The sequence below is a fragment of the Pezoporus wallicus genome, unplaced genomic scaffold (assembly GCF_028554395.1).
Source record: "Pezoporus wallicus isolate ANWC-B61680 ecotype Strahan unplaced genomic scaffold, APGP_CSIRO_Pwel_v1 contig_3847, whole genome shotgun sequence".
NCBI lineage: Eukaryota > Metazoa > Chordata > Aves > Psittaciformes > Psittacidae > Pezoporus > Pezoporus wallicus.
Window position 1 is genome coordinate 3,774,145 of NW_026639842.1, and position 16,538 is coordinate 3,790,682.

At 40.5% G+C, this 16,538-nt stretch overlaps 1 protein-coding gene across 6 annotated transcripts in view; it reads right to left on the reverse strand.

The window, feature by feature from the left end:
• DPP6 (dipeptidyl peptidase like 6) overlaps positions 1-16,538 on the reverse strand; it is a 564,650-nt gene that overhangs the window by 117,050 nt on the left and 431,062 nt on the right. For 5 of the 6 annotated variants that reach the window (XM_057416431.1, XM_057416433.1, XM_057416430.1 and 2 more), the window contains exon 6: positions 6,320-6,372. In XM_057416431.1, the coding sequence (XP_057272414.1) occupies positions 6,320-6,372 (53 nt within the window). Of the gene's footprint in view, positions 1-3,248; positions 3,412-3,505; positions 3,567-6,319; positions 6,373-16,538 lie in introns of those variants that run through there. The other variant, XR_008973047.1, reaches the window with a different exon arrangement.

A 16,538-nucleotide genomic window follows, 5' to 3' on the forward strand; every position in this document is an offset into this window, starting at 1 on the left:
AGGTCAGGCTCCACCATCAAGCTATCAAGTTTAACTATTTCAAGGGTCATTTTTCTGTTGTCAAAATACAACTGAAACAGCATGTCACATTATCAGGATGGTGTTATATCTAGTCTGGCATAAAAGCCACCACACTGCAAATCAGAGGCGTCTTAATTAACTATATAAACTATCTTGAAAAGACAATAAAAACTATGGAATGATAATGGTTAGAGGGAGGAGAGAAAAGTAGCAGTAACAGATTCTTCAAAAATTGTAGAATGAATATTTCTACTTTAAAAAATTTTGCACTGTTATTTGTTTTTACATATCTTTTTTATAAGGGTTTATTTCAACCTCCTTATAGCATTGTGGAAGGAAAATATTCAGCTCCTTTAAGTAAAATTTAATTAGCTGAAAACAGACTCTATTAATTACAGTACTTTTTCTTCTTAAGATAAAACGTGGACTCTAGTACAAGTTTATAAACGTTAAAAAGTTAAATTGTACAGCACTCTCTGCAGTAATTATCACACATCACTTCTGTCAGGTAAGCAATGTTTCTCTCCTTGCTTTGCAGATGGGGACACTGAGGCACAAGAAATTTCTTTAATGCTACAGAAAAGGTGCATAACAGGCCAGAACAAAATACAGTAGAATAGCCTTGGTCAAATGGACAGATGCCTGCAGCTAAGGCAGTTCCCTGAAGCTTAAACATGATTTTAAACAATGAAACATTCTCCTTTTACTGTGAACATAGAAATTTGGGCATTTGGAAGGAAAACCTTGTCTTTCAAAATATCTTATGATAGGGTATGCACAAATCTGATTAAGATTTATTTAATTAACTTTACCTCTTTCCTGCCAGTAGCTTGTACAGGAACATCAGTGAGAGCTCTGCAGAGAGATCTACAGACATCACTTTGAAAATCTACTCACAGTGAAGCACAGGTTCAGTCCCTCCTCCTGTTATCACTTCTGTGAATCTCCAATGCATATTTTACACTCACTCTGCTCATGGAACTTCTCTTGAAGTCACTGGGAGTTCAGTGTGGGGGATGTGTGCAGCATTTTACAGACCCTCAGCAGTGTAAGCAGGAAGAACTGACCTCAGCTCCACGATTGGTTTTGTGATCTCATGTTCCTCTGATTACACGATATACATTTGGTAAGAAATATGGATTCTGCTTAGGCATAAGTGTGTACAATTCCCTCACTCCCATACACAAAATCAGTGAGGAATGGGAATAACTTTCTCGTGATCCCTATATTTAGAATCTCCCATTGACATGCCCCAGCTGGATGTGCTAACACCGTGCTGAGAGCTTATACACAGGGGTTCGCACTAATCCCTGCCACTTAGCTCTGCTTAGAGGGATACAGTTCAGGCAGGACTGGATGAGTACTAGGAGGTCTGAGGAAATATATGTTCTATGCTGGGCTTTAATTCGGAGAATGCATACCTGACAGAGAACTGAGAAAACGTGTAACATTTCTGCTGGCCACAGCAAAAAGTTAAAGGCTCCTTGGGTACTCATCCAAAAGTAGCTCTTGCTTAGGACTTGCAGTGCCAGATCAAACTAGTGGTCCAGAAGAACACACTGGTGTGAAATGACTTTAATACTGCTGAGGATTAGGGGAACAGTATGTTCGGCCATGGCCTGACCATAAAGCCCCTGAACTTTTTTTATTAGTTCAGTGAAGGTTGTGAATGACCAAGATCATCCGTATTAGACTCAGTAGGAGCAACATTATTAAAACCCATAAAAGAATAAAATGATTTTTGGTGGTTGGATTTCATAAGTAGGTTGTTGCCTATATTGTATTGCTAAATTTTTGTTTTCCAAAGCTAAGAAAAATAATATTAGGAAATAACTGTATATGGTATTTGTGTTTCGCTTTTTCCCAGCGCCGTGCGTAAGAGCTCCCTGTTCCCTCATCCAGACCCACAGATGCTACCGTAGCAGCTACAAATTACAAGTAGCTGGCGATTACCATGTGGCAAGTGCAACTGTGGGGTTATGAGAGGAGGACTGCAAAAATATTTATAATGCAAACAGCTGTAAGCAGTTACCGGCAGATACATCTGAGCACCATTCAGAGGAAAGCAGATGGGAACGTAGGGAGGGTACCAGGGAACATGAGCAGCAAGCACAGAAGCTTGTTCCACTAGATGGCAGCCGGCGCCAGCATCTCAATTTTGGGTGAACAGCGGAATAAAAATGGATTTCAGGCAGGAAAGCTGAACTGAACATAACCTCCCTACACACCTCAGCCCAGGAATATGAGAACTGTGGATTCTAGCTGGCTCCCCTGTGAAAACTGAAAACCACGGGATATTGAAAACAGAAGGTAAATGTGGCAAAACCAGTAGGGGTTTCTACCCTGAGTTTCCAAGATGCTGTGAGGAGGCTGGAGTAAAAAACAAAAAGATATCTTAAACCTGTGGAGTAAATATCTCTGCAGGGATATTTATTCTTTCTTCTACTTCAGGTTTATCTTAATTTTTAAATAAGAGCCTTTGAGTCTATGTCATTGGTTTATACTAGTTGTCCTGTAGAGAGCCAAATTGTGCTGCTGCTTTTTATTGGGGAATTAACATCCATAACAGCTTTCATGGAAAAAAATGTTGCAGTCCTGCACTCTGTATGAAATTCCATTTGCGAATATACATGCTAAGGATGTGCCAAAATTGACTTGTCAAACTTATGGAAAGCTTAGGATAAAATCTGGAAAATACTGGTATTAGCCCCTTTTGACTTCAGACACAGCCTGAATCTGGAGAGTCTGCAGAACACAGCAAAAACAATTAAAAATTTCTCTTTAAAAAGCAATTTATGCTGGCAAATTAATGTCACTTTATTTAAAAGTGATGACACAGATCAGATTAATTGGCTTCCTTATTAGATAGCCTCAGCAGGGGTGTAGCAAGGGCATGAGCGTGTACAAAGTGTAAACTGTCTGTCCTTCCTGATGAGGCAGATTGCAGCTGAGGATGAGGAACAGCGTAGAGAGAGCACAGGGAAAGCCACGCTATCACAGCCTGGTTCCAGGAGCATCTAATGAGCAGGAGGGATATTGTGGAGGGTAGCAAGTGTGTTCAGCAGCAGTCACTACCTCGGCTGTTCATTTAGAGATAGGCTAATGTGCCACTGGCACATACCAACAGGGCATAAAACCTGGCGCCTACTTGCAGAAGAGGATTAACGCATTAAAAGAGTCTGTAGAAATGGCAAAATGGTTGTTGGTCAGTGCCAAAAGCTTTTGTCACTCGTGTTACAGTCAGGTAGAGGTCAAGGGTGCTGCCTAAAGGTTGCAAATTTTGTTGTGATGTTTGACAACATCAAACTGAACTGAACTTTGTGCTGTGTTGGTGTGCCTGGTCCTGCTCTCAACAATCTTCATCCACACAAATCCATCAGAGCAATATTCCTATGTTAAACATGAAATACATGCTGAACAGATTACCTGTTCATCCAACAGAGGCTCTACTTTCAGTTGATGTATTTCATCACCTGTTACCTACCCATGTTCCAGGGAAATGGCAATGTGCCACCCCTTCTACCCCTTGCACATACAATGATCACCTGGAAGATCAATGCAATTATTGCTCTACAATATGGTTTTCAATGCCTGTAAAAGCACTTTCAGCGTGTATCATACCTGTAGCAACACAGAAAGCGCAATCCTTCCAACCCTCCTCCAGCCTGTGGTTGCCTGAGCCATCACTACATCATGCTGTAGGGACACTGATGCCTCAAACACCTGTGTGCCTTCTAGCACCCTCTCACTTTCTAAATCTTCCTGTTATACTGGATATTTCTTCTCTGACACATCCACCCCTCCAACTGCCTGCACCACTACTCAACCAACATGGAGACCAAGCTGAAACACAGCTGAGTGTGCAATGCAGTTGAAGCCGAGGGAACAAGAAGCTGGTTGTTAGGGATGAAGAAAGATCATGCAGTAGTAGCAAACTGCCTGGATGACTGTATTGCTAATTTTTAGCAGTTTTAATACTACTATGCATGATACTTCCATTTTTTCCACCTTTATTTTGTCTAGAATAGAACTCTGTTGCCAGTCAAATGCTTTTGTTCTTAGCCCGGTTTATTGCAGATACAAAGCTTATGTGCTCATGCTGTGAGTTCATCCTGTTGCTCAACACCGTTTCAGCCCACAGGCTAATTTCAGATATATTGCCAGAAAGATGGAGTTTTCAAAACCTAAATAAATCCAGTCAGTTCCTGGAGGGGAAAAAAAAAAAAAAAAAAGGAAAGAAAAACCAAAGACCACATTGAGGCAGGGAAGGAAAAAGGAAAGAGACTGAAGCAGCCTGGGGCATGTCACACTGGGACACCAGATTTGACATGGATGACGGTGAGAATCCTCCTAATTCCTATGTTTCAGCTGTACATGGAAACAATTTAACCTCGAGCTCATGATTTTTTGTGGCGAGTCAATCACAAGACGCAAGCTGTAGGGAAGCAGGCTTCACAGGCTCCTGGGCTCATAGACTTTGAAACATGTATGTCTCTCTAGTACAGACTTTTTTCACAAAGTGCTGTTTCTCTGTTGCGAGATAGAAGCCAAAGAAAGTTATTTCAGCTTTGTTGTCTGGTTTTGGTTTTTTTTTTTTTTTTTTTTTTTCTCTGTTTTTGTTTTTTTTTCTGGTTTTGGGTTGGGTTTTTTTTTTGTTTTTTTTTTTGGTGCGAGTGGGTAAGTGTGTGGGACAAATCTTTGAGGAACACCTGAATGTAACTAGTATTTTCATGGTGAAAAAGTACTGAGAGATGTGTTTGTGTCTTGCTATTGAATCTGTACTTCTCTATTGTTAAACCCACTAGTTACTGTGCCAAGGAAATTGGATTGGATGTAGGTGTTGCAATGTCTGACTAACATCATTCTTGGGTTAAACAGTGAGGTCCCCTGAGGACCACCCAGTGGAAGGCTGCTGATCCACTGTACACAGGCATAGCGGGAGCTGCCTACAAAAAGCAGTGGGAAACAGCATACAGGCATGGCCAAGATCCTGCCTTCTCTCGGGGGTAGGCACCTGGCCTATGGATGCAGAAATTAACAGGACTTTAGGACCTGCTCCAGTGCTTTCCTAAATCAGAGACACAATAGTTTGTTTAATACAGTAGTATGAGTGGGAGAGAGTGGATATAAACTGAGAGGGAAGGTTCAGAAGGGATACAAGGAGATATTTTCTCCCCATGAGGACAGTCAGGCAGTGGGACTGGTTTCCCAGCAGTGCAGTCCCCATCCCTCCAGGTTTGGTTTTCAAAATCAAGCTGGATAAAGCTTTGAGTAATCTGCTTTAAGTGGGAGGTTGGAACTTGGAAGAGCTTTTCCAGCCTGAGTTACTTGGTGATCCTATGATCACTCTGTATATAAACCAAGCAAATGTTGTTTTTAATTTTGCAGGTTTTGTCAGTTATTGCAAGAATCCAAAACATTACTACCTGTTTAGCCATAATGTATAGAAATGAGCTGCAGGGTGATAGAGTTGGAGCCACGGGTAACCTGAAGCACCACAAAGCTGAGAAAGGGGAACTTAAACTGCAATTAATCAAAGCTACGGAAGGATCCCCTCAAGCTAACTGATGCCTGTGTTAAACACTGAGCCCACCTCAGGACCTCCAGTGAATGAAATGCACTGCATGATGGAAGTTTATTACTTGTAATGATACATAACCTTCTATGGTACATGCTTTAGGTAAAGTGATATGTTTTCATTAAGTTTAGAAATGCTGTGCAAAGCCTGTATGCCATTCCTATTTGTCTGCATTTACCTCACACTCTCTGAAAAGGTAAACTACAAACCTGAAGGCTCTTAGCTTCAGTAAAATTGTGAGTGAATGTATCTAAGCAGCATTGGGAACCTGGGAACAGACTACTGGTCTATCTGCCTTCAGATGGGATGCAAGACAGAGAGAATTTGTATCAAGGGAATATGCCAAGAGACACAAATGAAGGGCAATGACTCAATTCTGACCAAATATAAGTGACTAAACAACCCTGGATAGGTCCTCAGACAGTGCTCTGGTGAGGGGCCAACTGCAGCTCTCAGCCAGATGTCAACACATCTATGTTCTAGCCAAAAACTTGAAAACTGGAATATGAAATTCATATAGTCTGACCCTCTGGGGAAGCTGAGTACTTCTGTTTCCAGACTATGTCATCTTTTGTATGACACACAGCTCAGTGGATGCTGCAGCTGAATGCCAGACCATTGCAAACGGCTCTCATGGAAAACCATTTGTCACAATACACATTATTTTGCAGAATTCTTAATGGCTGAGTTTTAAAATGTAGACATTGAAAAATTGCTTACCCATGAGGTATTTTGCTGAGGACATAATATGCCGTATATGAATGTTGATACACCTGCAAAATGAAATTAAAAAACAAAACAAAACAGGAGATTAGTAATTGTCACCTGTGTTAATAGGGTTCTTTTTCTGCAAAAACAGTCTAGCATTTGGCTAGGGACCTCTTATAAACACTACAAATTCAGAAGTAGAAAGGAGCAATACATTAATTCACCTAGCGCTGTTGTGTGTTCTTTTAATCTTGTACTGTATTACAGTGTTTGGCAAATCGTATACTTCCAGATGCTCTGTGTCGTTACCATGACTACCAGGTCTTTGATTAAACTGGGGGCACATGGTCTCTGCAAGGGCTAAATATAGAACAATCATTAATGAGGACACCTTGGTCAGCTGGAGACATTCTCCGTCATCATAACAAGACACAACAGGGGTAGAATATATATTTTGTTGCTTTATACCCACACAAATAAAACAGGGAATTATGCTGGGTGATCTCAGAGAGGGTTGTAGGACTCTTGTCAGTCAGCAAACAAAACCTTATTGACTTAGGGAGTAAAGCTGACCTCACGTTTGTTTGATTGACATTCTAAGTTGCATCTTCATGCCAATTTACACTCTAGGCCTTCAGGAAGAGCTTGTCATCAGTTCATCTCAGAAGGGAGAGTTTATTACTTATTTTCTAAGTAGTACACAATAATACCAGAGTTAAGGTCAACAGTTTAAGAGTTGGTGACTTTCTGTTAATGACACACAATTGCTAACAGCAATCTGCTGTTGCCCCAGTTGAGCAGTGCTGAGCAACACAAGTGAGGGCACTAGTGTGAAAGGTCAAATATGAATGACTTTATACACATTTGTAGAGTCACTCACTTTTGCAATTCTGTCTTCTTACTGTATGCTACTAAATAAAAAAAGTGTCATCTGACTTCCACTTAACTCTTTCAGCCACTTGCTCTGCAATAGCTCTCATAAAGCATCCTGTTCCCAGAGGAAGAAGGAGGAGCTTCTTGAACACCTGTTTCATCAATCAAGCTTGTATGATCAAAATTCTTTTTCATAGGTACCTCTGGTTTTGCACAATTATTTTTTTTTTAATTTATGCCAAGAAATCATGAGATGTCGTGGATAGTGCTGCTACCTCAGCAGTGGCCATCCCAAGCACATTGGGATGTGCATCACAGACAAGTAAGCATGACTTACTACCTGTCCCTCTTCAGGGTAAGCCTGCATAGTGGTGTCTGTAGCAGGCTTACATATTTTGAGCACTCTGTAAAGAGACAGGAAAACACAAGGCACATCATTGTAGATGTAGATATTACTCCAAACTTCTGTTATAATTTGAACCTGAACATTAAATCCTTACATTGCTGCATAAACCCCATGAAAAAAAGGCTACCACGAGAGCAGAGAGGTGAAAGCATTGGATTTCCTTCTTCCTCTGTGCAATTCACTCCCTTCATTACAAGGACATCATCAGGTTATAACCTGAAATCGTATCTCCTTTTAGGCTTTCAGATACATAAAGACCCCTCCAGCAAGGTGATCCTGTACTGTATTGGTATCAGGGAAGGTCTAGGAACACAAATGAAGTCACTGCACACTAGCATTTATCATAGTACAGGTGTCCTTTTTAGATGCACTTTTTTCAGATAATGTCAATTAAATTACCATTATCTCATCTACATCCAATCAGACCAAAGAGCTCTAATTTTATAATGCTGATATCGAAGACCTGGCTGATGTATGTTGTTGCTTAGATTTTATTCCAGCTTTGGTGAAGTTCTAAACCTGCCAAAATTCCTTAAAGAAAATGCACCGGAAGACTAAATTTGTCTATAGAGCTGAAAAAACTAATTATAAATTGCCATTAAATATTGAGCAACTTTTGTTTTCAAATACCCTGGTAGTAGAACGTAGAAAATGATGTAGACATACAAATTGTGATCAGAGGCAAGGACTGCAGTTCAAGCTAATAAGCCATGCTCTGTTATCAGCTATCAGAGGCAGAAGCCAGCCCCCAGAATGAGTATGAGCAGATCCCTTCAGGGGAAAATAGAGAAGTGTGGCAGGCTGGATGGAGAAGAAACAGCCATGGAAGGTTTGAGCAGGGCATCTGCGTTGTCCCTGCTTGAAAGTACAGAGTCCCATACGGACTAGCCATGCTAGACTTTAGAGCTGTCTTAGAGCCATTAATGGAGACTGAGATAAAACTCTGTCTTTGCCAAGACAGTTTAGCAGTGGGGAAAACAAAAGTTACAGTGCTTTCAAAGAACTTTATTTTCTGAACATCATCTTTCATCCTCTTGGATCTTTGGCCAGACTCTAAAATATCTCACATCAGCTGTGCCTGTAGCATATAGTCTTCAAACGCTTGAAGCTGGCAGAGTTCATTCACAGCAGCAATCCTTTCTCAAATGAATCCTTAAAGTCAGTAGGTTTGTTCGCGTAAACAACTACTCGTATGATCAAAGATTTCAGGATCAGACATTTGTTCTTATTATAGCTCTTAAGGACAAGAGCACATGCAGCTCCAAAGTCCTTCTACTCCCTATTTTAAACCTGTTTGGAAAACACATTGTGCGCAACCCTCCCAAGCAGACAGGAATCCAAGCGAAATATCACTTAATGTCTTTTTGGGAAATTAGATGGCTGCTTTCCTCTTACTGCAACAGTAAACATTTGGCTGCAAACCAAATGAAGTTATTTTAACTTTTTGAGATAATGATGATGATGCTGTCTGCTTTATATCTCAACTAAAATTTCTGCTGGGGTCTAGCTTAATTAGGCTATTCACTTACGAGGAAAACCCCACACCAGGGAAAAGTGAAGGAATGATATGAGCACTCATTTGAAATTTATAGCTAAGCTTCAGCCACTGGACAGTGCTTAAAAGTCAGTATTCGTTTCATTTAACCTCCAATGTTTCAGACGCTTAGGTAACAAAAATAACTGTATTAACTCTCTATGTTCTCCTCTATCCAAGGGGTGTGGCAAAAGCCATTGTACTGATTTGATACACTTAGCCCTGATTTTGGGCTGGATCCCAGAAGCACACAGCTCCTGTCAGCAGAGAGGCATATTTGAAAGCAGCAGAGATTTTGGCAGGTCTTGTGCTCTGTAGACCCTGTATGCCAAGACATACAACAAAAGTTAGTACACACTTGGGACTGCTCTGAAGGGGTCTAGGTATTACCAAAATTGGGTCATAAAAGCTCCCATGCCAGCTGTGACCAATGAATGCTGTAAAAGTCATTATACTAAACCCACCATGTCAGAAACAGTCTCCCACTGGGCTTCTCATCCCAGGTCACAGCACAGATCTTGCTTACTTTCAATCTACATTATCTTCTGCAACATGCGTGTGTCTACACTGGAATCATAAAGGGGTTAAGAGACAGATGTATCTGTTTCCACTTAAGTCTTTGAAAGGCAATTATCTTTCCAAAATTCAGAAAAATACAGGACTGATTATATATGACAACATTTTGTTGTGAAGCCACTGACCTGACCAGATGACAGTGGAAATGCAAACACCGCAGCAGGTATAGCAGAAGAAAAGAGCATATGCCTTTTCCTGCCTCCAGATTCCAAAATAAAAAGTAAACTCTGGTTCCTGCAAGTTACAGAAACAAAGAGGCAATGTTTGCCACATTGCTGCAGAGCAAAGTATGGTGTGGATGGTAGAGCAGCATCTCCTTGAAGCGCTTGCTTCATCTCCAAGGGTACAGGTCCTAGTCCAGCAGGGCTTACTTACATAGAAAATATATGTTATTTAAGAATAGAATGGATTTGGACTCATTTATTCATTGTGACTATTCAAATACTTTAACTTAGAATCCATTGCTCTTGTTCTTGCCCCAGAGCAGCTGCACAAATACTTAGAATCATAGAATAGTTAGGGTTGGAAAGGACCTTAAGATCATCAAGTTCCAACCCCCCTGCATGGGCAGGGACACCTCACACTAAATCATGTCACTCAAGGCTCTGTCCAACCTGGCCTTGTGATGGAGCATTCACAAATTCCCTGTGCAGCCCCTTCCAGTGCCTCACCACCCTTACAGTAAAGAACTTCCTCCTTATAACCAATCAAAACTTCCCCTGTTTATGTTTTAACCCATTACTCCCTGTCCTATCGCTACAGTCCCTAATGAAGTGTCGCTCCCCAGCATCCTTACAGGCTCCCTACTTGACATGAGTTCAAAAAGACAAATGGAATCCTGGTTATCTCCCTACATTTCACCTGATTTGTCACACAGACACAAGCTGAATATGAAAAGCATTCACCTTCATTAACTTCTTGTTAAAAGTTTGAAATTGTCACCATTAGTTTCAATTTGACACTGCCTGCGCAACTCAAGGGATTAGGAAAAGGATTTAGATGTAAATGAAGGAATTTTCAGAAGGAGATTGTGAAATGTGTTTTCAGTATATTTTGGCTGGTATGAAAGACTACACTACCCACTGGGGATTTTTCACTAGCAACAGGAAAAAAGGAAGAGTTTAGTTTACACTTCCATCTTCTGTGCTGGTCTCTGTCACACTTTGTGGGCTGATACCATGCTAGTACCAGTAGTAACCAGCATTTAATTGAAAGGCTTTCTTTTATGTTTGTATGACATGTTGCTGAATCAATACAAACAAGAGGCACATCCAGACTTTCTTTTAAGAAGGTTTACAAGCAAAGAAGGGTGAAAAAACCCTTAGAAGAAGACTCCCCAAATCAGCCAAGACCTCTCATCTTCTAACAGGCTGTTCTATTAAAACAGATCATTTAGGGTCCTACCATTCAGCATATTAAACAGTTCATGAACCTGAGGTTAAACCCAGGTGGACTGGTTGCCATGATATCATGATTATTATTTACTCAATAAACACAGGAATAAACTATCCATTTTCTAAATGACTCCACAGAGCCACCTAGTCCTCATGCAATACTGTTATTTACATTAAAGAATTGTCTAGAAAAACTCACAAAAAATCCCCTAAAATTTAGAGTTTGGAAGAGAAGAGGTACAGGGCAGAGTAAGTGCAGGTGCAAGCTGTGTTACAAAGCAGTTTGCAAGGCTTAATATAAAATCTGTAGTATTTAGTGTCTTCTTTTTCAGAAATCACATGTTTCACCCCCAAAGTCATACCAGTACCCCCACATTAAAACAAACCTTCTAAATAGTTATCAGAAATAAAACTACAACGGTTGATTAAGTCTGAAAATAGCACAAATATATTTAAATGTAATTTAGTTACCTGGGTGAAAGGAATCACTTTTTATTTTGTAACAATAAAATATAACTCCAAATAATACATCCCCTCAGGATTCTTAGCAGACCTAAACTGTCTTTACAGTAAAAATACAGCACAAGTGGCTGGTGGAACGTGAACTGCCAGATGCATTAAAAGGGTTTCCCACAGAGAATTTCTAAAATGACATTTGCTGGAAGTAAATTAGTATCCTGTTTTCCTACTTGTGCTATGAGCAGACAAATCCCAAAATGCACATATGAATGTCAAATTGGTTGAATAATCCCAAATATTTGAAATAATTACATACTCCACCTTTCAAAATGGTCCTAGCACCCTTAAACAGTAACTCATGCGGTGATACAAAATACGCAGGTAAAAGATGATTTTCCATTTGGCCTTTAATATCCATGATATTTAACCAAGCTCTGAAGTTGACAAATTAAGAGGGAAAAGAGAATAAAGTAGAATGCAGGAAGGCTGCTGCTCTGCATTGGCAAACAGCTCATGTATTTGGTACCCTGCTATCTAATGATGACATGAAGGAGAGTGAAAATCAGGTTCAGAGTGAAAATCGGGTTCAGAATGAAAATTGTAAAAGCAAACTTTTCCTTCTCCGGTGCACAGTAAAGGATGACCCAAGTCACTATCACAATGTCATATTGATTCTCCTATTGGTCAGTCACCAGCAAGCAAATATTGTGTTATCTTCACAGGGTAACTATGTCATATATACAAGTCTTCCAGCAGAGAAAAAAAAAATATTGTCTGACCAAAAATATCATAGAACCATAGAATAGCATGGGTTGGAAGAGACCTTCAAAGGTCATCTAGTCCAACCCCTCATATCTCACTGCCAGCACATGGTATTCTGTGGAGAATTAAAGCATCTCACTGTACCTCTTTGCGGAACTTTCTGTATTTTTTATGAAAGTCAACATTAAAGACTAAATTTTTAATTAATGAGTCAACATCATTTGCCTTGACCAAAATTCTTTATGATAGCATTGGTTTCATTGGGGCCATACAATCTGAAAACTGAACTAAGGGTCCGTAACTTGAACCCTTCTGTTGCCATTGTCTGTTACACTGGCATTCTGAAAGAATGGAAAATCCATTCCTGTAACTGACCACTAAATTCTTGGTAATACTTTGTTCAATTTCTCATCCTTCATTCTCCCATGTATTTACGATTTGGAGTACAATGGATTATCTCTGGCTGAGGCATGGTTCGTGGGCAGTTAGGTAGTGGCCTTTTCACTGTTTTCTAACAGTGGAGACAGACTGGTCAGTGGTATTCTCCCCAGCCCAACTATTTTACCAAAGTATTACCACAATTTTATTGCTAATGGACACTCCATAGTAATCAGCCTCGAATTAAGTTTTCTCAAAAAACTATTCCTTTTGTATCAGTGTAATAAAATAAAATAAAAACCCAAGCAAACAAAAAAAAACACGCCAAAATCCATACTGGTATTTTGTACCCTACATTCAGGGAAGCTCAATTGCTTGCAAGAAGTAAATGAATCAATAAAGCCATATAATTTGAGGTCTTCTCAACATTCTCACCTTTCAAATTCATTGTGATACTGACCTATTTTGTTTTCCTCTGAGACAGCAAATTCTTTTTTGTCTCTACGTTGAATTATCCCTTTATACTTCATCACTTCCCAAGTAATACAGTCTCATGCTGTGTGCCAACCTTTTTCTATAGCCCTCCAAGGAACACTGGCTATTTCTCTTTGTCCCTCTAATAGATTAGGAAAACCATAATAAATGCTATCAGTGAGCATTTCCTGTGCCTTGGTTCAGTTGGCAGCCAAATAACCCACAGCTGTTATCGAATACCTGATTTGTGATGCTCTCATCCACTGCACTGTATTCAGCTCATCAGGCACATGTGTAATGTGGTCGCTGCCATAGAAAGTGCACACTGAGAGTGCTGTGCTACCTCAGGACAGTCAGGAAAGGACAGAGATGGGGGAAAAAGGACCTTGAGCAGGAAAGGAGGTAAGAAGAAGGGGTCTCTGTACCAATTGACATACAGGGCATTTGGCAACTTGTTGCCTTTGTTGTAATTGTCTCTGTATTCCAGAGGAACTAACCTAAAATAATGTTTCATGAAAAGGAATAAGCTATATACACAGGGAAGGCATGTATTAGAGTTGACTTATGGGAGGAAACCATTTTTCTTGGAAAGAGGAGGGGACAATCCCCTCCTGTGAAATGGATGAAATGACACAGCCAACACCAAGCAGTCAGTGTCTCAGAGAGACTCAATAGGTCATCACCTCAGCCCAGCCACACAGTTGTGAATAAGGAGCTGCCCCACTGCTACCCAATGCTATAGGAAATCAAGGATCAGTGGTTAGGTAGCTCCAGAACCAGGAACAAATTTTAGCAATCAATTTGGAAGAACGGAATAAAACGCTACGTATAAGGGATGAAATGTAGAAGAATGCAAGAGGCAGTATCAGGAAAAGTCTTTGCATGGTTCTGTTTTTCAAATCTTTAAACAAATCAAGCTCTAAGACTGAAAATTAAATCATTGCACTAGGAACCTGAAAGAGCCTTTCTCTATAAGCTTGTCCTTGGTGCATAGAGGACAATCAGAACAGCTCTCCCCTCACGTGGCACTGTGAATGTCCTGCGACCCACACTGGAGAGGCTTCCTCGGGGCAACAACAATCTCACATCAAGATGACATCAGGAAGGGACAGCACATTCATGCCTTAAGGACTTGCATTTAGAAGCATTTGTAACTCAGGCTCAAGCCGATTGTAGTAGGGTCATAGCTGCAGGCAACACACACAGTTAATATGTAAATCTCTCCCACAAACATGCTGTGGGAGTGCTGGATTAGAAGCTGATTTTCCAGCCACCAAACCAAAGGTCTCTGAACCAGCAAAGCCAAGGAGTTACTTCTTTGCAAATAGCATCTTCGCTAGTTTGCAAGATAACCATAAATAAATAGTGACAGCAACATTCACAACAGTAATAGTGGGACTGAAGTTTTGTAAGATAATGCTGTTACTTCATGTTCCACAAACTTGATTATCTACCTCAGTTGTTTCATGATAATAATTCTTTATTAAAAGATTTGTTTCCAAATTACACGTTTGAGAGCCTTATACTGCTGATGATGCCGAAGGGAATTTAAAGGCCAGCTTTAGGATTTATGGCTTTGTGACATGGTAGAGGCAAAGTGGATGCTCTTATTGTTACAAATGTAGCTCCAGAAGCGATTTAGGCTACAGGTATTAACACACAGCTTGTGTGCCAGATCTCACCCCTAGGAGACCGTTAATCCAATCTGCCAACTGCTGCTGCACCCTCATACAGCTCTGCCCTGCCAAGCAATTACAAAAGCCTCTTTTTGCTCCCGAGCCACCTGTCCCACACAGCGCTCCACTGGCACCATCAAGCGCTTGCAGTCACTGGCTTAAAGGACGACTGCTCCATTTTAAATTGGGAAATAAAATGGTAGCTACAAAGCACTCACTAGGATTTTTGCAACAGCCTTTGTGGACTTGCTCAGGTTATTGGGAAGCATCTATAATCAGGTTACTAAGAATTATGAGTGTTATGAATAATGAGCTCATTTTGTTGTTGATCTTGTTTTTAAACTGTTATCGGTATTCACATCGCAAGGTATAAACTCCGAGGTTCCTGACCCACTCTGCAGCAGGCATAGTGCAAGACTGGATGGAAATTCTCCAAGGGCTGCACTTGCCTGTTTTATAGTTCTGTTCAGAAACTTAGAAATGAGAATTAAATTATCTAGTACACAGTTAATGTTGTGATTCTAACATACCAAACAATATATCAAAGGAAAAGTAGTAAAAGAGAAACATTATTACCTAATAAGAGTACAAAAGTAGCATGGGACCAAATAATATTTTTAGAAGGAGACTACAATTAGACCAAACCCAGGAAACACAGAAAACCTGAAAATCCATTCACAGGCATACATACACCCACACCCACCCCCCTCAACTGTGATTCTCTCAGAATATCTGTGGTCATAATAACATCTGTATTATGTCAGACCGGAAGTCCACTTACTCTCTATCCTGGTTCAGACAGTCTCGTAGAATCATAGAATGGTTAGAGTGGGAAGGGACCTTAAAGATCATTCAATTCCAACCTCCCACCACGGGCAGGGACACCTTCCGCTAGACCAGGTTGCTCAAAGCCCTATCCAACCTCACCTTGAGCACTCCAAGGCAGACACAGCTTCTCTGAACAGTCTGTTGCACTGCCTCGCCACCCTCATAGTAAATAATTTCTTCCTAATATCTATTCTAAATCTCCCCTCTTTAAGTTTAAAACCATTTGTTTCAGTTTAAAACCCCCTGTCATATCCCCACATGCCCTTGTAAAAAGTCCTCCAGATTTCTTGTAGGCCCCTTTACATAGTGGAAGACTGTTGTAAGGTCTCCCCTGAGCCTCCTTTTTTCCAGGCTGAACAATCCCAACTCTCTCAGCCATAACCCAAAGCTGCTTCAGAAAGAAGACTAGAGTTAGCTTATTTATAGTCATCCTTCCCCAAAATACTTTTGCAGGTTCTCACAGCTTGGAGTCACTCTCTTTGCGGCTGTTTATTTTGAGGGATGTCCTTGCCATAGACCTCCCCAGTCATTCTTTACTGGCATTTACCCTTTTTTTCACCTACAACCTCATGTGGTGACACCCTCTTGACCCACAACGGTGCCAAAAGCCTGTTTGGGGTATGATTCTTCTGAACAGTCTTCAGTGCCTAGTTTGGCCTTAGATTTACACCCTGGAGTACACTGCTTATAAAGGCAGCCCTGGGTAGCTGATGGAGATAGGGAATTTACATTGTTCACATCTACATTGACTTGACTGACGCTCACCTTCGCTGGAGTTACAAGCCTGAATACTGAAGGACAGCATGAGAAATCAATGCTTAATTATGCTTTGAATGAAACATTAGATAATGACTTCTTTAAATAATAAAAA